Here is a 20,234-nt window from a genome sequence, read left to right on the forward strand (position 1 = left end):
GAAATCCTCAGAATTGAGTGGAGGTGTTCAGCAGTAAGTCGACTTCTGTGTGATGTTTTGTTCAAGTTCATCAAAGAAAACAGTTGTTTACACAGGTATGTGCTGCCAAACATAGACAACGTTTGAGCAGCCTGGATGCGCAGCTGGGGCATTGTGTCGGGGAGGAAACGGGCGAACTCCGCAGCACCCACTGCCGCATATTTTGCCCTCAGTGCATCATTGCATTGGAGGTCAATCAACTCCATTTGGAGGTTTGGTGGTGAGCTTTCCACGTCAACAGCAAATGGGTTACCGAGCAGTTCCAACCTGCTTTTTTGTGCTTCAAAGTCAGCAAATCGGCGTCGAAAGTCAGCGGCAAGCATACCTATTTTATCAGCCAACTGTGCGCTCGGGAACGCAGATTATACTCTTTCAGTACCGCCACACTTTCTCCACACAGAAGACACACAGGTTTTCCAGCTACCTCCGTGAACAAATACTCCGACTCCCACCTTGTTTGAAACCCCCGGTTCTCAGTGTCCACCTTCCGTTTTGCCATTTTTGATGGGTATCTGAAAGTTAATTTTACTGTGATGCTGACAACTGCTGTGCCAATAAATATTGAAATGAAGCAGCCTACTGCTCGGTGCGTCACCGTTGCATTGTGGGAAATGTAGTATTGGTGCGTGTAAAAGATCTGCGGGCTGCCGGCTTGCTGCGGTCTGCGGGCCGGTTCTAATAATAAATCAAGATCATCCCAGGGGCCGTAAAAAACCTTCTCGCGGGCCGGATGTGGCCCGCGGGCCTTGACTCTGACATATGTGCCCTACAAGGTCCATCCAACATGGTCAGTTCAGTGCGAGGGGTGTTAGCCAGCTGTGGGAACCAGTTAATTGGGTGCATTGCAGTGATGGTGACCAGTGAATGGCAGCTGGCCTGTACTGCCCTCTACTGGTGCGTCACAGGGCGCAACAATCAAAGGTCAATGCACGAGTTACAACACTCAAGATGAGGACTTAATACTCGTCTTTTTGATATTAACAAAACAAATATCTTGTACAATAAGCAACCACCCACAACACCGTGGCACATGTATGGACTTGAGCTGAAACAATTAGCTGGTGGATTACCAACCAAATCAATTGAATCATGAATAAAGTCGTCACTTTCTTAGCTATTACACAAAATTATTTCCACATTTCCAGGATTTTTCTTCTCCCTGAGATAGACAGAGCCAACATAAACATGACAAGTAGATTTGTTTTTCAAAAACAATGAACCAGCCTTGAACCTCCTGGGACAGAACTCTGTTGCTGAGGCAAAATAAGCTCATTCGTTAAGCTGAGCTTTAACTATTGTTATTGGCTTTTTCATATTTTGGGACAACTTATGGACATAAAAAGAGAATTGATTAAAACCAATCTAATCTGCCGCATTAGATAGTTGAAACCTTTGTTGTCCACTTAATCATTAATATTTAAATTAGCAGCTCTTATGATGGCCTTTGTCATTAGTGATTTTGTCAGCTAGATAATGAAAGTGCATAGTGAAATCCCCCACACGGCACCACGCTCCGACGGGTCTCCGACACTTATCCTGTGCACTGTGCTCGACTCCGCCATCCTCCTACAGCTGACCTGAGAGCTGATGAGTCTGCCCTGTCGTGGTCCTCCCCCCCTACACCTGTCTGACCATGTTACTCAGACACCGACGAGGAGGCACTCTGTGTAGGCTGCAGGTTTATTTTGACTCCAAAACTCATTAAAACAGCTTGACACTGTCAGCAACACACACACACACACACACACACACACACACTCCTGACAAGTTCAGTTGGGTGCCTCGGTGCTGCCCTCCCTCCCGAGCTGATCCGGGTACATCACTCTTGGTTGCAAAAATCTCTTTGGCAGCATTGACACAACACGCTGACCCCCCCCCGGCCCCCCTCCCCCCCTCTCTCACACAGTCTGCCCACAATCTCAGTATCAGCACAAGCGGCTGTCATGCGGCGAGCGAGACGTGGCCCTCCTGGCTCTGCTCCCGTGACACTGTCACTGTGACAAAGGGTGTTCGCCCTTCTTTTGTTTGCGGTTTCAGGCTGGAAACTGGGTCTCAAAATGATTATTCTGGGCTCACAAGGATTTTTTTTTTGGCTCAGGTCTCAGGCTCATGATCACTTAATCAATGAGACTGATTAATTAATAAGGATTACGGGTATTCTTAAAGCTCTTCTGATGGGCTGGATTAAATATTGGCAATAAAGGGATTTAAATATTTCTTTGCCGTTTGACTCGGTATGAGCCATGAACTTCCAGAGTCCAAATAGAAAACCTACATTTTTTCTTTTGTCCAACCAACAGTCCAAAACCAGAACGAAGTACAGTAAGTAGTACAACCTCTTATACCCTGTGGAATAAGCCCAAAAGGTTCAGCACTTTTTTCACTACAACATTTACGTTTAGTTTGATTATTTCGTAGTCACTAAGTCACTACTTTCACATGCAAATAAGATTATTACAAATCTATTATTGATTTAATCTGACATTACTAGTTTAGCAACAATGTTAAACTCAACATATTCCAGGGTAACAAATTCATTGCAGGATTTAAAAATACAAAAACAAAAAATCAATAGCAGGAGTTTTTCCCTTCCTGTGGGGAGCTTTGCTGCGTGCTTCTCTTCATCTCTCTGTCACTACTTCATCCAGGCATGAAATACTCAGGAAGTCATTTATATATTTGTACAAACTGAGAAAATTATCCTTCAGTCGCATCAACACCTCCAACACCTCCCTAATGTTACTGCAGGGTGTCACGTCAGACTGAGCCGCATATACTAGAAGTGTACCTGAACAATGACCTGCAGACAACACGTCATGTGCGGTTTGGAAGATTAAGTTTCCTTTTTGATAAGACAAAAAATATATTTGAGACCAGATTTTAGAGATGCACATCGTCAGTAGGAACAGCTGACGGCGCCGGGCAGGGGAGGGGGAGCGGGGGAGGGGGGGGTCCAGACACATGTTGGCTTTGGTCCTTTTATGACAGAAATACAAATACACATGACAACATAATAAACAGGTAAACGCATCTCTAACAGACTCACGCCACGAGTGGGATGACCTCATTGTTACCTGAGGCTTCTTCTACATCTTTGCACTCTTCCCACTTTGCAACTTCAGAAAAGCAAACCTTCCCTCAGCGCAGGTGGAGCTGCACCTTCTCACCTCTAGTGACACCGTAGCACAGTGGGGAGTACCTTGATCCTGGGCATGGTGACCGTGGGGGGTCTGGCCTTGGCCACGAAGCTGTGGGAGGAGCCTCTCTCCACCAGGTGCCTCGTGTAGGGCATGTAACTGCGTCCGTTGGGTCCAAACACGAAGTCCTCCCGCAGGGCGTCCACCAGCATTATTACCACCCTTTTAAAAAGGGGCTGGGGGAGCCGGGAGGAGTTGGGAGAGCTTCCTGTGAGCGAAGGGAGGCAGATTTTTTTGTTTTAAGTTAGGACATGTTTCTCTCGCGCAGAGCGCGCGGGTTAAAGGTCATGTGAGCTCACCTGCCAGCGGCTCCGCAGGCAGATCGGACAGCTTGCTCTTGGAGGAGAGGGAAGACTTGAGGGGTACTGGGAAAAATCCCCGCAGGAAGAGGGCAACGCCGACCGCTTCAAGTATTAAAATGAACGAGGCGAAAACAGACGAGCGCACTTTCATTTTGCCGCTCGGTGGGACACTTAAAAAAAAAAAAAGGACGAGTGTGTTTGTAGGATAACTTGCTAGCTAGCGACCGACGCTACGCTCGCTACTCAGTTTACCAAAGTAGAGAAGATACAAAGCCATGACATCCAATTTGACATGGACGCACTGTCAAACGACACATGTTATTACAAACGCCACGTTGTCGCCATGAATTCAAATGCGTATATATTAATGTGTGTGGCTGTAGTTGCGAATACAAACAGTAACAGCGATTCGAGCTGTATCCTTTCAGCGCAGCTTCCGCATTGACCAGAGCAACTACGGGTACCGCGTAGAACCAAACAAGACCGAAACGCCTTTTGTCCAACGGCGTAACCTCAGCTGCCATCAGTAGAATACATATAATGTAATAATATAATAATGTTTAAATAATACGTTTTGTGCTCGTTGACACAGTCAAAGAGCCATAATAGAGATATCAATATATTTTGTTAAAAAAAAGAGTAACAATAAAAAATACATAATAAAAAAATAATACAATTCCTGCTGATTTTTACATTTTGGGGACTTTTGTTAGGAACTGCAAAAAGTGTTTGATTATCAAACTGGAGGGTTTTGTCAATACAGTCTGTATTTAAACAGCTGTGGAATCTTAGATATTCATCTGAAAGCACTATGAATAAGCCTAAAATGCTCAGTTTGATTAGTCATGGCAGGTAAATTAAGATTATCCTTTCTCCAACAGAGAAGAATAGCAAAAATACAATTGACGAAACAATGACACCAGAACTACAGAGGAACGGCCATCCAAGGCAGTTACAAGGATCCTGAATAAAAGTGAAGAAGTGCGTGGATGAGGGATATCTGAGGTGAGGTGTTTATTGAATCGTGTGCGGCTGTCAATTCGAATGAGGAAAGAGGTGTTCAACTGTATAGATTTTTAATTGAAGTGGCTATTTTGAGCCTCTTTGAGTTACTCAGCAGAGCTTTGTAAACGCCTGCACTTTTTCATAGGAAGCTGAGGCATGAGGGACAGGGGGAGACACAAAGACACAAGACACACAGAGACACACGCTGTCCTTCCTTCTGAATCTTTGTGGGTTTGAGCGGATGCTGCCATCTACTGGGGGCACTGCTTCACAGACCCACACAGCACATCTTGTTTGGGGACATCTCTTATTCATAGTACATTTATTGTAGTAGAGGTTAACCCAAATCATCTCTCGTGGAAACCAGAGCAGGTTGGTCATATACAAAATGAATTCACAAATTAGCTTCAGCTGCTTGTGTCTGTCGGCTAAATGTTCAAACCTGCATATTTTGTATGACCAGCAGTTTAAAAAGGACCTAAATAATCAACCAATTACAGCATCTATCAATTGATTGACTCATGAGCCTCCGGTCGGCTATCTAAACTGTCTCCATTCTATAAAAAACAACTTCTGTTTTATGAAATAACTGCCTACTTCATGATAAAACGCCAAATGTGTTATCATATCCCTGTCCGAGGATTAGCTTTATTAATAAAGCATGAACTACCTCTTCTGACAAATCATCAGATAAACGTCAGAGAGGCAGAAGTGACGCTCGTTGTGCAAATCAGCACAATAACAGCATTGTAGAATCAAAGAGCACTTTATTCAGAGCACATCTAGCCGTTCTCATATAAATACGATAATTACATTTCTATACAATCCTATTATTGGGGTCTATTTGTCTTTCCTCTTCAGCACATTGATGAAGGCGTCTTTGGGAACTTCCACGTTGCCGATGCGCCGCATCTTCTTTTTACCCTCGGCCTGTTTCTTCAGCAGCTTCATCTTCCGTGTTATGTCACCTCCGTACTGCCGAGACAAAAACAAACGCACGTAGAATTCACAGTGTTTGTGCTGCATCGGCACATCCTGCAACTATTAAGCTGAGAAAAACCTTTACTCACACATTTAGCGAGGACATTTTTTCTAAATGCCTTGATACTGAAAAAGAAAAAAACATTAGCGGGTCTTTTAAGGAAACTAAATCCGTTCAGCATATTTCACACACAAATACAATCAATGGTGCTCACTCACGTTTCCCTGGCGATGACCTTACTTCCAATGGCTGCCTGTACAGCGACCTCAAACATCTGCCGGGGTATGGAGTCTTTGAGTCGCTCGCACATGGCTTTCCCTGCGCTGTACGCGCGGCCCCTGTAGGCAAAACGCACCAATCAGAAGGCCGCCAGCAAAGGGGGTCGTGGGGCGGCCGATCGGCGGAGAAGCGTGGCGCCCTTCAATTTGCGCGGCCTGGGCTGGCTTTGGTGGTTAAGCACATTAAACACAGATTTGGAGCGGGTCATCGCCTCCCGCCTGCGGCGTTTCTCCACTGTCCTTGTGACAAATGGAACAAAGTCCTTGTCCGCTGTGTAAAGTCACCGCAAAAGATAATGTCAACACCGGCTGCCAAGAGGCCTTTAAGGTGATCCTGGGTCTCGAATACATTTCATGCTTCATAGGCTCAGAGGAATTGCTATAATAATGAAGGGCCGTATAACATTGAAATTAGGTCGACTCGCCAAAAATTGCCAGTGAGTATAATGCAGCTATGGGGGTGGGGGGGGGGGGGGGGGGTCAGAGGGAATGGGAGGAAGAGCCCCCCAAGCAGCATCAGAGGTACACCTCCAAAGACAAGCCGGGAAGTTTGTAGCCAAATTATATGATATTTTGTTTATAATAAAACGAGTTGTGACTTCAAATAAACTCTTACCGGTGTACAATGGTGATGAGTTCTTCCACGGGCTGCCCATTCAGCAGAATATTCATCTTGATCAAATCAGCAGCCTGGTAGCCTGCATTCTCATAGTCAAAGCTGGGGGAGATAAAACAAAGTCAGAGGGACGGTCTGCTGAGTCTACGCAATGCTTAACCCGGAGTCGCAGCAAGTGGTTTAATAAAATGAGAATATGGCTCATTTACTCATTTAAAATGTTGTGTGATGTGACATGCCACAAGATTTAAACTGTGGCTTTTTATGTTGCATCATGTTAAAGCATCTTGTTAGTAATAATAAATCCTCCACAATTAAATCTGATGTGATCAGTTTTTTTTTCTTAGTCAGACGTCCTTCGGCGGAGAGGGGAACCAGTTTTACCTGGCATATCCGGAAGACAGAGATTTGAGAAGGTCGTAGAAATCCACCACGATCTCATTTAGAGGGAAGAGGTACTTCATCATGACTCGCTGTTCGTCTATGTACACCATGTTCTTCTGAATCCCTCTGCGAGTCTTTAACAACACAATTTAGAGTCAGCAAACCAAGAAGCGCTACTTTCACTTATGAAACCGATTTGCCCGTTTCTTTCCTCTTACCAAGCAGAGAGACATGATCTTGCTGGTGTAACTGTCTGGAGCGAGAATGGTCCCCAGCACCATCGGCTCCAAATACTCGGACACAACCGACCTGTCCGGGAACTGAGCGGGGTTCACGATGGTGATCTCCTCACGGCCATGTTCCTGCAGCGACAACACGCGACATCCGAGCGTCAGAAAGAAGCCTTGGATCGTTTGAAAAGACGACACTTAACACTGACATGAAATATTACTGTAAAAGTAACTAGTACCTAAAACCTTTTATTGTAGCTCATTTATTCCATTAACCATCCTCCCCACAATGTAGTGTCTTCATTTGTATTTAAATAATAATCTTGTGTCCTAACTTAATGTATTTTAAGGAAGAGAAGGTTGTTGCCAAGGAAACCTGGACACAACATGCGTGCGTGTTGCAAACCAACATTTCAATTGTCCTCTCAAGTTTCTCCCGTACGTCATCTAACAAGCTCACACTTTCTTTTTGCTGACAGCTCAGAACGAGCCGTCCTGCACGGCGGGACCAGCGGGCCTGTGAGCAGGACTCTTACCTTGATGAGTTTGGCTGAGGAGAGGACGGCCTTGTAGGGCACAGTGGGCGCCGTCACTATAACGGAGGCGTTGTATTCCTGCTCCAGCCGCTGATTGAACACCTCCATGTGGAGGAGTCCCAGGAAGCCGAGCCTGCCGGGGCACAGGGAGGATCGCAGGTCAACCGCGGCTTCATAACGGATATTCATGTATTTGTCTACAGAGAGTCGGGCTGGAAAGAGTTTAAACTTCTGAAAGATGTATCTCCATCATCTGGCCTAATACAACCTGGGATGATAAATAAATGTGCACTTAGCTTGAGGCCAGTTGTTTATTTCCCTATCAATTATATCGTATGTTGTCCGGGGAGAAAAGTCTTCTGCAACGTCACATCAGTTGAAAAACAAACTATAGAATACACTGAGGGAATCAAAGCCAAACACTATTGCCCGTTTCCTTGTGGTATGGCTGCTGCTCTTGTTTTTCTTCCTCTTTGGAGTAAGTTGGATTGGTCTCCAGTTCTCCAGCTCGAGTTGTGCTGTGTCATTAGTTTATTTTCACGCTGCTCCCTTGTGTTGTGCTATTAAAAAAAAATAATAAGAATAATAAATAATAAGAAAAAAACTAAACGGCATGACTCGCGAAGCAGGTCAAAGCCGTCGCGGTTGTACTCCTCGATGTCCACAATTTCCTTTCCCTCTGGCATTCACGTTAAACGTAGTGAGCCACTCCTCTGTGGTGTCCTTCCAATTCAAAGCCGTCGTCCTCACCTCCAGCCCGCTCCCAGGGCCATGCTGCTGTCTCTCTGCACGGTGACACTTGAGTCGTTCAGGGTCAGTCGCTCGATGGCGCTGCGAAGCCCCGCGTAATCCGACTGGTCCATCGGATACATGCCTGAGGGGCGGGGAATAAAAACCCAGAAGAATGCACTCCATCAGCGAAAAAAAGGCCTCGATAAGCACCAAGTGCCCTTACTGTACCAGCTGTGCGCGTCTACTAATCCTGGGATATTTATCATTTTGTGACGTATTGAGTTATTGAGGGAATGTATGTGGAGTTTGAAAGAACGGCATCATTCCACAGAGATGTTGTTTCTGACAGCAGGAGGAGGGCTGACAAAGCGTCTTACCAGCAAACACCATGGCTTTGGCGGGTTTAAACCCTGGGAGAGCTTCCACCGGGTGATCCTGCAGGTAGAGTGTGTCCCCGATCTGGGCCTCCTTCACATCCTTCATCCCGGCTATGATGTAGCCCACTTGCCCTGCGAACCTACACAACAGCATACGAGTTACACAAAAGCAATGTAAACCATTTTTTTTTTTTAAATGAGCCTGTTGCACCTTTGCTAAATGACTGTCCTCTTTTTTTCAATAATTAACATACTTCACACAGACCGGATCGCTGCCTGTTGAGTTCATACAGTCTTTTGCTCCAAACGACCGTCAGAAGATATGGAACTAAGACTCAGGCGATTCCTTTCCAAATCAAAATACCTTTGTACCATTAGCACATGAAAACCTAAAAAAAAACATTCCCTGTAATTAACCTCCAACTTCCTAAAGTACGACCGAAATGAATAAACTCAAGTGTTAAAACAGTAGCAGGTCGTTTTTACTGCACATCCGCTGTAACGGATGAGACAACCGGAGGGACGAGGACGAGGACGCGTACAGCTTCTGTGTCGGGTGCTCATCTGGCCGGAGGAGGCCCAGCTCGTTGACCTCGTAGCTTTTGCCAAGATGTGCTGACACGATCCTGTCGCCTTTTCTAACCCGACCTCCTAACACGGCGATGTTGGCCACCACTCCTCTGTAGTGATCGAAATTGGAGTCAAAGACCAGGGCTTTAAACGGGTCATCGATGCTCGCCACGGGCCTGAGGATACGGAGAAAAGAGGATGCTTCACTTTTGTGTGTCGACCATGTTTCATGTGGGGGAAGCACTTTAACCTTCTTACCGGGGAACTCTGTTCACAACGGCCTGGAGAACCGCCTCGACGTTTGTCCCGAGTTTAGCTGAAATCTGCAACAAAGGCAAAGTAAACTAATTCAGTGTGTTTCTCAGAAAAGGAATCCTGCAAACTAAAAAGCAGTGTTCATGTGCGCCTACTCACCCTAATGCATTCTTCACGAGGAATATCAAACACCTTTTCGATCTGCGCCTCCACCCTGTCTGGATCAGCATTTTTCAAATCGATCTGAAGGAGAAATGTCAAATTAGAGCGACGTGCTGAACACCACTCAAGCAGAAAGATTAAATCAAAAAACAAGTGGCCTCCGGCGCACCTTGTTGATGACGGGGATGATCGCCAGCTGAGCTTCAAAGGCCAGGTAGAAGTTGGCCACTGTCTGTGCTTGAATCCCCTTCACGTGACAAGGGAAAATAATCGTTGAACAGAGCCATTAACGTCCAAAACGATTCACAAGAGAAAACCGACCGACAGACTGGAATCTGGTTTAATACCTGATTGGCGTCGACGATCAGCAGGACTCCTTGGCAGGCCGAAATTGATCGGGACACTTCATAACTGAAGTCAACATGACCCTGCAGACGGCAGGAAGACAAAAGGGGTGAAATGCAATTATTTATCTCCCTTTATGAACAACCAATCCGTGAAATAATAATACAAATCCCAACCGGCTGATCTCTCACCGGCGTGTCGATGAGGTTCAGGAGGTACTGCTGCCCCTCGTGGCTATAAATCAACGAGGCCGTCTGAGCCTTCACTGTTATCCCTCTCTCCCGCTCCACCTGAAGCTTGTCCAACACCTGCTTGTTCTTCGCCGTCTTTGCTATGGCGCCTGTTTATCAATGACACCCATTAGTAACACAATACCTCAACTTGAATCTATTTACTGGGGGGAGAGAGAGAGAGAGAGAGAGAGAGAGAGAGAGAGAGAGAAGCATGCTCAAATGGTAACGTCATCAACAACCACTTCCACATCACAATGATGATCATGCTCATTAGTGACGGGAGCACAACAATCCAATTACATGCGCTAAGGCCTAAACGCAGATGTGTTCTCCTACCCTAAACGGTTTAAAATCATAAAAATGATTTGGAAAAAAGTTGATCTTGTAAAATGCCAAACGGATAAAAAAAAAAGAAAAACTGATATGCACTTATCGTAAGGAGACATACCGGTGATCTCCAGCAGTCTGTCAGCCAAAGTGCTCTTTCCATGGTCAATATGAGCAATGATGGAGAAGTTCCTGATTCTGTCCACTGGGAACTTAGACAGGTCAAGAGTGTCCTTAAAGGCACAAGGAGAGAAGCCTGCAGATTACTGGGACAGTCACCGAAGGACTGCTTAGTGCTGCAGTAATCCATTTGAAATGAATGGCAATATTTTAAACAGATCAATTATCTCTCACGTTCGCACTGTGAAAAAATGCTCCACTACAAGTAAAATTTCTGCATTGAAACATCAGTAATAGTATTTAAGTGTTGTGAGAAGCATACAACATTAAACATGTTATATCTGTTTTACATAAGGGAATAAATTGATCCGACTAATGCTTTTGGATAATTGCAGTGGAGTAAGAAATGTTTGCCTGTGATACGTAACATAAAACGCTGCATTAAAGTCCTTTAAATAATTAAAGTGGCAGACCTACAGCACTTAAGTAAACATTCCAGTAGGCACCACTGTCTCCAGCTGTATACAAGGACCATAATCCTTGTAGTTAACATGATCACCGTTGTGCTGTCTGCTGTTAGTTACCTTGTCGATTTGCGTGCTGACCGCCTTGAAGCCGCCGGAGAACACGGGCAGCCGTTTCATCCAGCGGTGTCTTAACACTGAGTAGGTCATGTTGTTATAGCTTTGTATTTTCCTCCTGCATATTTTGAACTGCAAGACGCGTCTCATTAGTGGCGTTTCACACCACCGCTTCGCCAGAGAAAACGACATTTCGTTAAGCTAACGTTAAGTCACCGACCCGCCAGCATGTAACGTTAGCATACATAGCTTATCCTAGCTGTCATTAGCTAGCTAGCGGTGGTGTGTTGAATGTTTCGGCATCGTCATTAATGAAATGTTGGCTGTTACCACAATGATGGACCATTAGTGGACTTTCATGACCATAAAGCGAACCTATTTTTAAAGCAAGTGGTATTGTGATAACCCCGGTGCGTGAGTTCCTAGGGTGCTGACATTTTAGGTGACGTTCACCCGCATAGCCTTCTGGGAAATGCTGTTTATTTCTTCTAACGGAGACAGTAAAAAAAAGCTAGAGGAGCTCCTACTAGAACTTCCGTTTTGTTTTATGCAGAGCAAGAGTGCAACCCGTTTGTCTTCCAAAAATATATTCCTAATGACCTGTTTCAGTTTCAATAAACTGTTAAATCTCTCTATAATTGATTTCTGTGTTTAAATGCTAATATGACAATGCATTACTGCATCCTGTGGTTACTTACGGTGTGGTGTGGTTTTAGGCTTTGTCAATCTAAGGACTACATTTGGAATAATATCCCACTTGAAAACAACACTTAAATGAGTTAAAGGAGGATTACTGTCTTGACATACTGTTACTCTTCGAGTATGCTTAAACATTCGGAAGTCCCGCCTACTCAATATATCAGATGAGGGATAAAATGGATATCAGTTGCTATGGCAACGAAGCTACCTCTCTCACAAGAATAGAGGACCGCTTCCCTTCTTCGCGCAGCCAGAGATAATAAGCCTCTATCCTCTCCTCGTCCTTGTGTCCTTTTCTCTTTCATTTGAAATCTTTACACTACCATTCACGCACCTAAGCCCTCTGTTTCTCTTAAAGATAACACGGACCGTTCATAAATAATATCACAGATCACCACCGCCTACATACGTTCCTCCTGCTCAGGAGACATACCAGATTGCTCGGTAGCCCTTATATCTCACATCTCCTACGGTACCGAGGTGTAATTCTGTCTCCCCCTCTCTCATCAGTTTTTTAAACCAAACTAAGACGGCAGCCCAAAACAGACTGCTTCATGTTGATGCAGGATAAACAAGCGTGTTATGATATGTGAAAATATTAAACATAATCAAAAGAACATAATATTAGTTAAATCATCCTCATAACAAAACATTTTTTTTCAATAATGCCAAAATGTGTTCAAGATCAGCTTGGAGATTAGAATTCTGTGTTGAAAACAGCAGGATGTGCTGTCAAATGACCTGTGCTTGGCTCAGTAGCTCAGCTATGTGACTCCAAGCTATTCGTTAACGATAGGCATTATCACAAATAGCTTTTGAAATGGTTTAACAGTCCACTATTTATATCTATACTAAACCACAGGAAAATCCCAGTTTCTAACTAAAGAAGATGTTACTACACCTGAGCTTTTCCTGCTATGGCAGGTCAAAGTATCTGAAGAGGTTTGTTAGGTCGGAATGAATTTAGACCTCTCTGGGTAATGAACAATTAAACTCTAATTTGGATGTCTTTTTCAAGAAGGCAAAGAAATCAAGTAATTTATAGTTTGCCTCAAAATCAATCAGGATAAGATTCATCAAAGGACACATTTTCTTTTTGCATCAGATGTTTTGACAACTACAGGAGGAGCTCATGATATTAACAAGGACCTGATATTTGACTCTGTCTTCTTTCTTACACACACACACACACACACACACACACACACAGACACACACAGACACATACATTCATATTAATTGGGTTTATGCGGGTTTGAGGAAAAGAGCTGAAGCTGGTGTCTTTTCTCACTTGTGGTCCTTCTCTCAGTCACAGCTCACCACATTAGGCCGCGGCCACCGTGTTGCCATGGCAGCATCAGCCACATTTCACCTTGTGTATTTGCTTTAGCGTGGCATCTTGAGGTTGTGGTCTTTTTTCAATGGTGTTACATTTAAGCTCAACAATGTCATTTCAATAACGTTTTTTTTTCTGCTGTTGCTTATTCTACACAACATTCAAGAACAAGTTTCTTAAAATAAGACTGTGGTCCAAATTATGAATATGGATTGCACATTCACGATTTGGCACAGCTGTTGCGTAATTACGTTCTGCAGTCAAATAAATCTAATTTAGATCTCAGATCTTTAATCACCGTCTCAATTGAAGCCAGCATGAAACCATCGCATGTTCTCTTCCCAAATCCACCGTTAAGGGTTGAACTCAACCACCTTGGAACACTATGTGACATTGAATACTCTGTGAAAGATCTTAAATTATGCAGATACTCCAGACGTGCACGCGCCAGACACCACACAATCCATCCGTATTACAGATTGAGGCCACACGGCCTCTGAGCTCCGGGTGAACCGTTTTTTTCCCTGGCTGTGGATGGAGGCGATGGAGCTGCTGGAGCTGCATGGTCCCCGGCAGCTCCGGGGCATCGCCTGACAGGGAGACAGCGTCCTTCCCTGATGAAGAGGCGGGCGAGCTGCCACGCGCTCACAGTCCCACGCGATCTGACTGGGATCTGTGGGGAATTGATGTGGTTATCTGTGTTTCAAGGGAGAAGCTGGAACTGTCTGAACACTGCAATGCACGGAATGTTACTACACGTTTCTTTGAAGGGATAAAAGTGATTCCCATTAGAGTGAAGATTACTTCAGTAGCACTACCTATATATACGTTTTTTATGTGTGTGTGTCTGGGGGTTGTTGTACAACCTTTTATTCCTACATACAAGGTGTAAAACTGATTTTCTTCAAGGAACGTATTGTCTGATCGTAAGTGAGCACATATTCAGAAGTCACTCTGTAAAACCTTTGACTCTGTAATGTGAGGAATTTTGAACCTGACTTTATCAAATTTTAAGATGTAGTAGGGAATGTGTGCTAATTAACACAAATCGTATAACGCAATGTCTGCAAAGTCATTGTCTGTAAGAAAACAATAGCAACGTTTCTATTAGTACATATTTACCCTTTTCAACTGTATGTGTCACTTATTAACTTACCAAAGACAATTGAATTCAAATGCGCGTTTAAATATATTACAGATATTGGTCAGTGTGTTTTAAAAAACTCTCAAATATCAATATCAGTTTAAAAAATGTGGCCTCGGTCAGTCGGTGGTTTAAAAGCATGGCACAATGAAGACCTAAATAATTGAAATGATATGTGTTTTTTATTAGAAACTGTGCACTGAATCAGGCATCCACCTTGTGAACAATCACTTTATCTGGAATGTTTAAGATTTCTATCAGGATGTTGAAAAAAATTGGAGTAAAAACCAATTGATGCCCAACAACATAATAAAATAAAAAAAATCTTCATGCAAACTTTGATTCAACAGTGAAATTAAGTTAAACTATCAATGTGAAGCAAAATCCTACCTATAAAAGGTATAACACAGTTCCAAACCGTATAAGGCTACTGATATGGGGCTGAACATGATATTTATAGAGGATGGTAAAAATGGTAAATGGCCTGTACTTGTATAGCGCTTTTCTAGTCTTCTGACCACTCAAAGCGCTTTAACACTACATGACATCATTCACCCATTCACACCCATTCATACACTGATGACAGGAGAACCATACACAGTGACACCTGCCATCAGTAACTACCATTCACACACTGTAGTCGCAGCTACAGGAGCAATGGTGGGTTAAGTGTCTTGCCCAAGGACACAACGACATGCGGGTTAGCCGGGCCTGGGATCGAACCCACAACCCTCTGATTGGAGGACGACCGTGCTCCCCACTCACCCACAGTCGCCCAATGGAGCGACTCGGTCTTCAAAATAGACGCATACAACAATAAGCTCATAAAGTAGAATCACTGGTTGTCCCTGTTGTATTGACGCTGATGGCGATGGATCGCATGATGACTGTTTATGGCTTCTGAGCTGGTCTAGAGGTTCTGGGTAAACAGCAGTCAATCTGCATACAAATATGAGTTGAAGCTACAATTTCATGATATTAATAAAAAAAGAATAAATCCGTCCCAAATCCTGGCTGGGTAGTCTCACTTCAGGCTTGTTACATAGGAGAGTTTCTGGCAGAGGAACGTGACGTCATCCACACATGATTCACGCGGTTCATCTGGCACAGACCGACCGGTGTTTGCAGGCCTATCCCTCTCATATCTGTAATTGGTTCAAAATAGCTTGTGGGATCATTAAATGTGTTGTGATGAGCCAGAGACTGGATATGAATAATAACCTAAAACTTGTAATGGCAGACGTGCTGATTAATTCTGCCTTGGTGCTCCAGTTTGCTCCGGCACAGAGACAGACACAGAGTTACCTCCACCATCATGGGAGGAAGGGGGGGGCAATAGAAACATGTGTAAACCAGTCATTGGTATATGAACGCATTTGTTGGTTAATTTTGATCAAATAAATAAATGTGCAGAATAGAATAAAAGAGACGTAATTATGAAAAGAAATTCATATTAGTGTGCTTATTCAGCAAATTGTTTGAAATGCTTTTCTTCAAAATTTGCAATCTCTAAATTTAGTGTATTTTTTAAGAGACGTTTTCAGTTTACTAAACTCGTATTATTGATAGGCAAAAGAATCATTTAAAAAATCTGCATGTGCCAATGCTACTGTGAGAGGCGTCCCCCCGACCGACGTACAGACACAAAATAGTCGCCAGCTTGGCTGCTCGGATTGCTTTCTCAGCCCCTCGTGGCTCAATTGTTTGGGATTTTAAGCGCTACAGAACATTGTTCTTAAACCGCACTGTACTGTATCTAGTGGCAGACTGAGATTAAGCTAAGCAAGCAATTTAGCTGGCTGGTGAGGAATTCAAACATCTACAAGGCTGAACTCAGGAGTTGGTGGAGACCAAAACAGAGCGAGGATGAGCGAGCACATTTGTAAGGGGGAAACACCGTCCAACGTGATGATAATGCTGCTACTGTCTCTCGTTTGCTTAAATAGGCACTTTGTTTGCTAATATGTTGGGCAAAAACATTATCAGACAATGCTCAGTTGGGGCTGTGTGTCTCTGATCTTAGGGCCCTCTACAGGTCACGGATTAAACCTCCATTTTCAAATGTTAATCGTTTCCAGTGAAAATAGATTTTTGCATCGGTCGTTTTTCTTTTCCCAAAAGAAAGATTACACTCTGAATATCAACTTTTCCATATGTCGGGATATAAACCACTTTCTGACTGTGTGACTAAATAAAGCATTCGTGACATAACTGAGACTTTTACCTCGACACACACTGTGTGCATCTGGAGTTCAGCTTCTTCCGTCATTGTAATGTTAATAACTTGTATCAGAACTAAACAGTATTTAATGCACAAGCACACTAATGCTGCAGCTTCCTATGTTTAATTTTTTCGGGCTTGGAGTGTTTCAATAATTCTTAAGGTCAGTGAGATTGCAGCCCCATATCTGCAGTCAAAGACAAGAAAACAACGTTTACACAGCGACAGTGCCTGGAGTGGGCGTTACCTGAACAATTCAACACTTTTAGAAATAATCCTAAATAAATGTGTGTGTTCGTGTTCATGTGTTTGCTCTTCATTGGATTTCTATGTACAGTGGCCCCATACTGTAACTGGAAACAAACCGTCAAGGAAATATGCACTCTAATCAAAGTAATCACATATGTCACCATGAATAGAAAGGTACACACACATTTACAAAAGCCGACCTTTTCAAAAGTGCTGCAGACGGTGTAGAAAACAGGCGGAGATAGAGGATCACACCGCAATCCAGGACGTCACTCTGCAAAGGTATGTGTGCAGAGCTGCTGGAGGTATTTGGTTCGTCTGTTAGTCCCCGGACCAGAACCCGTCGAAGCTGGCCTCTAAGTGGAGGGGACCATGTCCTTTATAATGGGTTCTCTGCTTAAGTAGGTGGCCCAGTAAACCAGGTTGAAGCTGCCAAAGAGAACCGGAAACAAAATCCTTGACATCCGGTCAATTTTGCTCACGCTGTTGAACGTCTTCTTGCTGTCAGGGACTTTGCCGTCCGCCCGCTGCTTGTTGGGATCCATAGCTCCGCCTTTGGCGATGGTCGGTAGCGTGCCGGAGTCCTTGGTGATGTTCGGCGCGTAGTTGGCCACCGCTACGGCGTAGGCGTTGTTCTTCTTGCCGACAGACGCCCTTTCTTTTTTCTGTGTGAAAACACAGCGAGCCATGACTTTAAAACACACGTAAACAAAGGCAATGGCCGGCACCCGCAGGATATTTGAAACTTGACCGCTTGGGCGATTCTTACGCAGTCCCACTGCTTTGTTTGGGTTGAACAAAGCAAAGAATCAGTGTGGCCACAGATGCGGTAGGTCATCGTACACCATGATCACACAGAGAAAGAGTTAAGATCGAGAAGATTTATATAGAAGAGTTTGATCGACTACGGTGCATTTCCAGCCCCATGGTGAACATGCCAATGACGTGCATGTGCAGTATTGCAGTTTGAAGTTGAAGTTTTTTATTTTACGGCTCTTTTTTTCGACATAAATAACTGTTTTAGAACATATTTTTGAAATTCTGTTAGGTTACTGAATTTTGCATATATATCTTTGAAGTAGCAGACACATATCATTTGTGCGAGCACATCCTTTGTTGGTTATTCACGGTAATTGAGCCACGTGGTGTCGGGTATTGCAATGAGGATGAATTGTTTAGTTTAGTGTGGTAAATGGGAGGAGAGGGGGTGAGAGCGGGAGGCCTATTTTTGTAGACTGCTAAATTACGCTCCATTCATGTTATTGTCATCATTATCGCTGAAAATGAACTTTGTCCACCAGAAAATACATTCTGAGGGTTTTGAATGTGTGCTATGTTTTGGTTCAGCACATAAATGAGGTTGTTTAAGGCTGCCGCGTACACAGGTTAATCTCCCCGGTTGTCACATGGAGTCTACCTCGATTTATAGCTTTATATTCCTCAGTGATATGTTAACATGCTTCCCCTGTCACGGTGTGGTTCACTTCCTGTTGTATTTTGTAGTTTTCTGCCACTCGTGTCCCCGGGTAACTTCACTTCCTGCCTTGTCCCGTCATCCCCTGTGATTGTCTAATAGTTTCCACCTGTGTCCAATCACCTGCACCTCCCTTGTGTATTTAAGCCGTGTGTCTCTTGTGTCACTTGTCGCGTCATTGTCTTTCGCCACGCATGTCCGTGTCCCTTGTTGTGGGTATCTGTAAGTTGCATGCCTGTGTGTTTTTGCCCCTTGGCCTTTTGGATTTTTTGACCTTCGACTATTAAAGTCCTTTTGTTCCTGCAAGTCTGCGTTTGAGTCCTGCCTTCCACCCTCATCCCTGACATCCCCCCTCGTCACCTTTTCGGTCACGAGGCTCTTCCCGTCCCAGGACCAGCCGCGCTTCGTGAAGTAGTTGACGGTGGCGAACTCGATCAGGGCGGAGAACACGAAGGCGTAGCAGACGGCGATGAACCAGTCCATGGCGGTGGCGTAGGCGACCTTGGGGAGGGAGTTTCTGGCGCTTATGCTCAGCGTGGTCATGGTGAGGACAGTGGTTACGCCTGCAGACGCACAAATAGAGAATTTCGATGATGTAGAAACCGCTTTATATAACAAATGTTTATATGTGACACTGTAAAAACATCCCTTTACAGAATAAGAGCAAGTCATGAGTGTCCCTTTGTGTCTTTACACCATAAAGTCAGCCCACTCTGCCCTAGAAACCGCTGACCTTCAGTAATGCTTTAATTGCTGGACCTGGGTGTCTGTCTGCGAGCTAACCAGTCTCACTGGTATTAGTCCCAGTGGGCTTGCATCAGCCTCTGAGAGTTATCGTCTCCGTCCTCTTTGTCCTGTTTTCTCCCATTTTCACCATTTGTCAGCAACTTTCCCTCCCTAGCTGGGTTCAGTCCCCTGGCGCTGACGGACAGAATTTTAACGTAACTGGGGCAAAATCCTCACGTGTGTGAGATGCTTAATTACATAAAATGCTGCTATACATGCTGCTGTCTGTCTGGCCTTTGTCTAAAAGGTGCCGCCCCCACACAATCCATCAAGAGACTTACCGAACACGGTTCTCGCCGGTACCGATTCTCTATTCAACCAGAAAGACACTTGGGAGAGAATGACTGTCATGATGCACGGGAGGTACGTCTGGATGACAAAGTAGCCAATCTTCCTCTTCAGGTGGAAATGAGCTGTCATCACCGTGTATTCACCTGTGGGGACGAGAAGCCTCTTACCAACATGTGTCAGAGGGTGTTGGAGTTCTTCTAATCACTTATTTCTTTTGATGAATACAATCATCGACACAGTAATCTCAGCTCAATTTATGTCAGATGGCTTCAATTTGTTTTTTTGGCATGCTTGCAACTGGAACCTGTGTTTGAAGGTCATGGATGTTCTCTTGAGGAGTAAAACAGATTAGATGCAGCTGATGAAGAAGAAATTATGTTTGGTTTAATGATTACATGCAACATAACACCTAACAATATCAAAATGTGTCAATGCAAATCTGCTCTTGTTTTCTTCAAAGGGATCATTATAATCATAATAAATGTACTACTGATTATATATTATATGGCAGAGGCCATTTTGTGAATCCCCCGTATTACAACTGCTAACTATACCACTACAAAGAAGGCAAAAACACACTAAACACTACAAGAGAAGAAAATCTACATCTACTGGCATCACAAATAATATCTGAATAAGAGTAGAAAAGCTGAATTCTTCAAATGAAAGGCTAAGTTATTGTCATTGATGAAGATGCTACTCTTCAAACCAAAACACAACACTTATTTGAATGGATTTGATTTCGCAACTTCCACCTGATTAA

General features: G+C 44.0%; 3 protein-coding genes across 4 annotated transcripts in view; all 3 read right to left on the reverse strand.

Annotated features, from left to right (window-relative positions):
* Positions 1-4,036, reverse strand: part of pigg (phosphatidylinositol glycan anchor biosynthesis class G (EMM blood group)) — a 47,059-nt gene extending 43,023 nt beyond the window's left edge. For both annotated transcript variants that reach the window (XM_040172684.2, XM_040172683.2), the window contains exons 1-2: positions 3,536-4,036; positions 3,239-3,444 (exon numbers count right to left, since the gene is read on the reverse strand). In XM_040172684.2, coding sequence (XP_040028618.2) covers positions 3,239-3,444; positions 3,536-3,689 — 360 coding nt within the window. In that variant the 5' untranslated portion in view covers positions 3,690-4,036. The remainder of the gene's footprint in view (positions 1-3,238; positions 3,445-3,535) is intronic.
* Positions 4,037-5,293: 1,257 nt separating this feature from the next.
* Positions 5,294-12,097, reverse strand: guf1 (GTP binding elongation factor GUF1). The gene is made up of 17 exons (XM_040172685.2): positions 11,275-12,097; positions 10,692-10,803; positions 10,202-10,350; positions 10,013-10,093; positions 9,835-9,912; positions 9,663-9,746; positions 9,507-9,571; positions 9,221-9,424; positions 8,679-8,818; positions 8,320-8,443; positions 7,570-7,702; positions 7,022-7,165; positions 6,804-6,937; positions 6,420-6,521; positions 5,744-5,863; positions 5,614-5,650; positions 5,294-5,518 (listed from the first exon to the last, which is right to left on the reverse strand). Exons 1-17 carry the CDS (start codon positions 11,461-11,463, stop codon positions 5,384-5,386), a joined length of 2,031 nt encoding a protein of 676 aa, XP_040028619.2. The 5' UTR covers positions 11,464-12,097; the 3' UTR covers positions 5,294-5,383.
* Positions 12,098-14,613: 2,516 nt separating this feature from the next.
* Positions 14,614-20,234, reverse strand: part of gabra2b (gamma-aminobutyric acid type A receptor subunit alpha2b) — a 28,426-nt gene continuing 22,805 nt past the window's right edge. The window contains exons 8-10 of the mRNA XM_040172686.2: positions 19,462-19,614; positions 18,755-18,957; positions 14,614-17,585 (exon numbers count right to left, since the gene is read on the reverse strand). Of these exons, the coding sequence (XP_040028620.2) occupies positions 17,277-17,585; positions 18,755-18,957; positions 19,462-19,614 (665 nt within the window). The 3' untranslated portion in view covers positions 14,614-17,276. The remainder of the gene's footprint in view (positions 17,586-18,754; positions 18,958-19,461; positions 19,615-20,234) is intronic.

The sequence above is a fragment of the Gasterosteus aculeatus genome, chromosome 4, assembly GCF_964276395.1.
Source record: "Gasterosteus aculeatus chromosome 4, fGasAcu3.hap1.1, whole genome shotgun sequence".
In the NCBI taxonomy this organism is placed as follows: domain Eukaryota; kingdom Metazoa; phylum Chordata; class Actinopteri; order Perciformes; family Gasterosteidae; genus Gasterosteus; species Gasterosteus aculeatus.

What these genes read in the sequence shown, in the direction of transcription:
- guf1 (XM_040172685.2), bottom strand. Translation starts at nt 11,463, where the DNA reads ATGTCGTTTTCTCTGGCGAAGCGGTGGTGTGAAACGCCACTAATGAGA. An exon ending in TCAGCACGCAAATCGACAAG is followed by an intron (nt 10,804 to 11,274) that starts GTAACTAACAGC and finishes TGTGCCTTTAAG; the next exon opens with GACACTCTTGACCTGTCTAA. An exon ending in CAAAGCCATGGTGTTTGCTG is followed by an intron (nt 8,444 to 8,678) that starts GTAAGACGCTTT and finishes CCCGCCCCTCAG; the next exon opens with GCATGTATCCGATGGACCAG.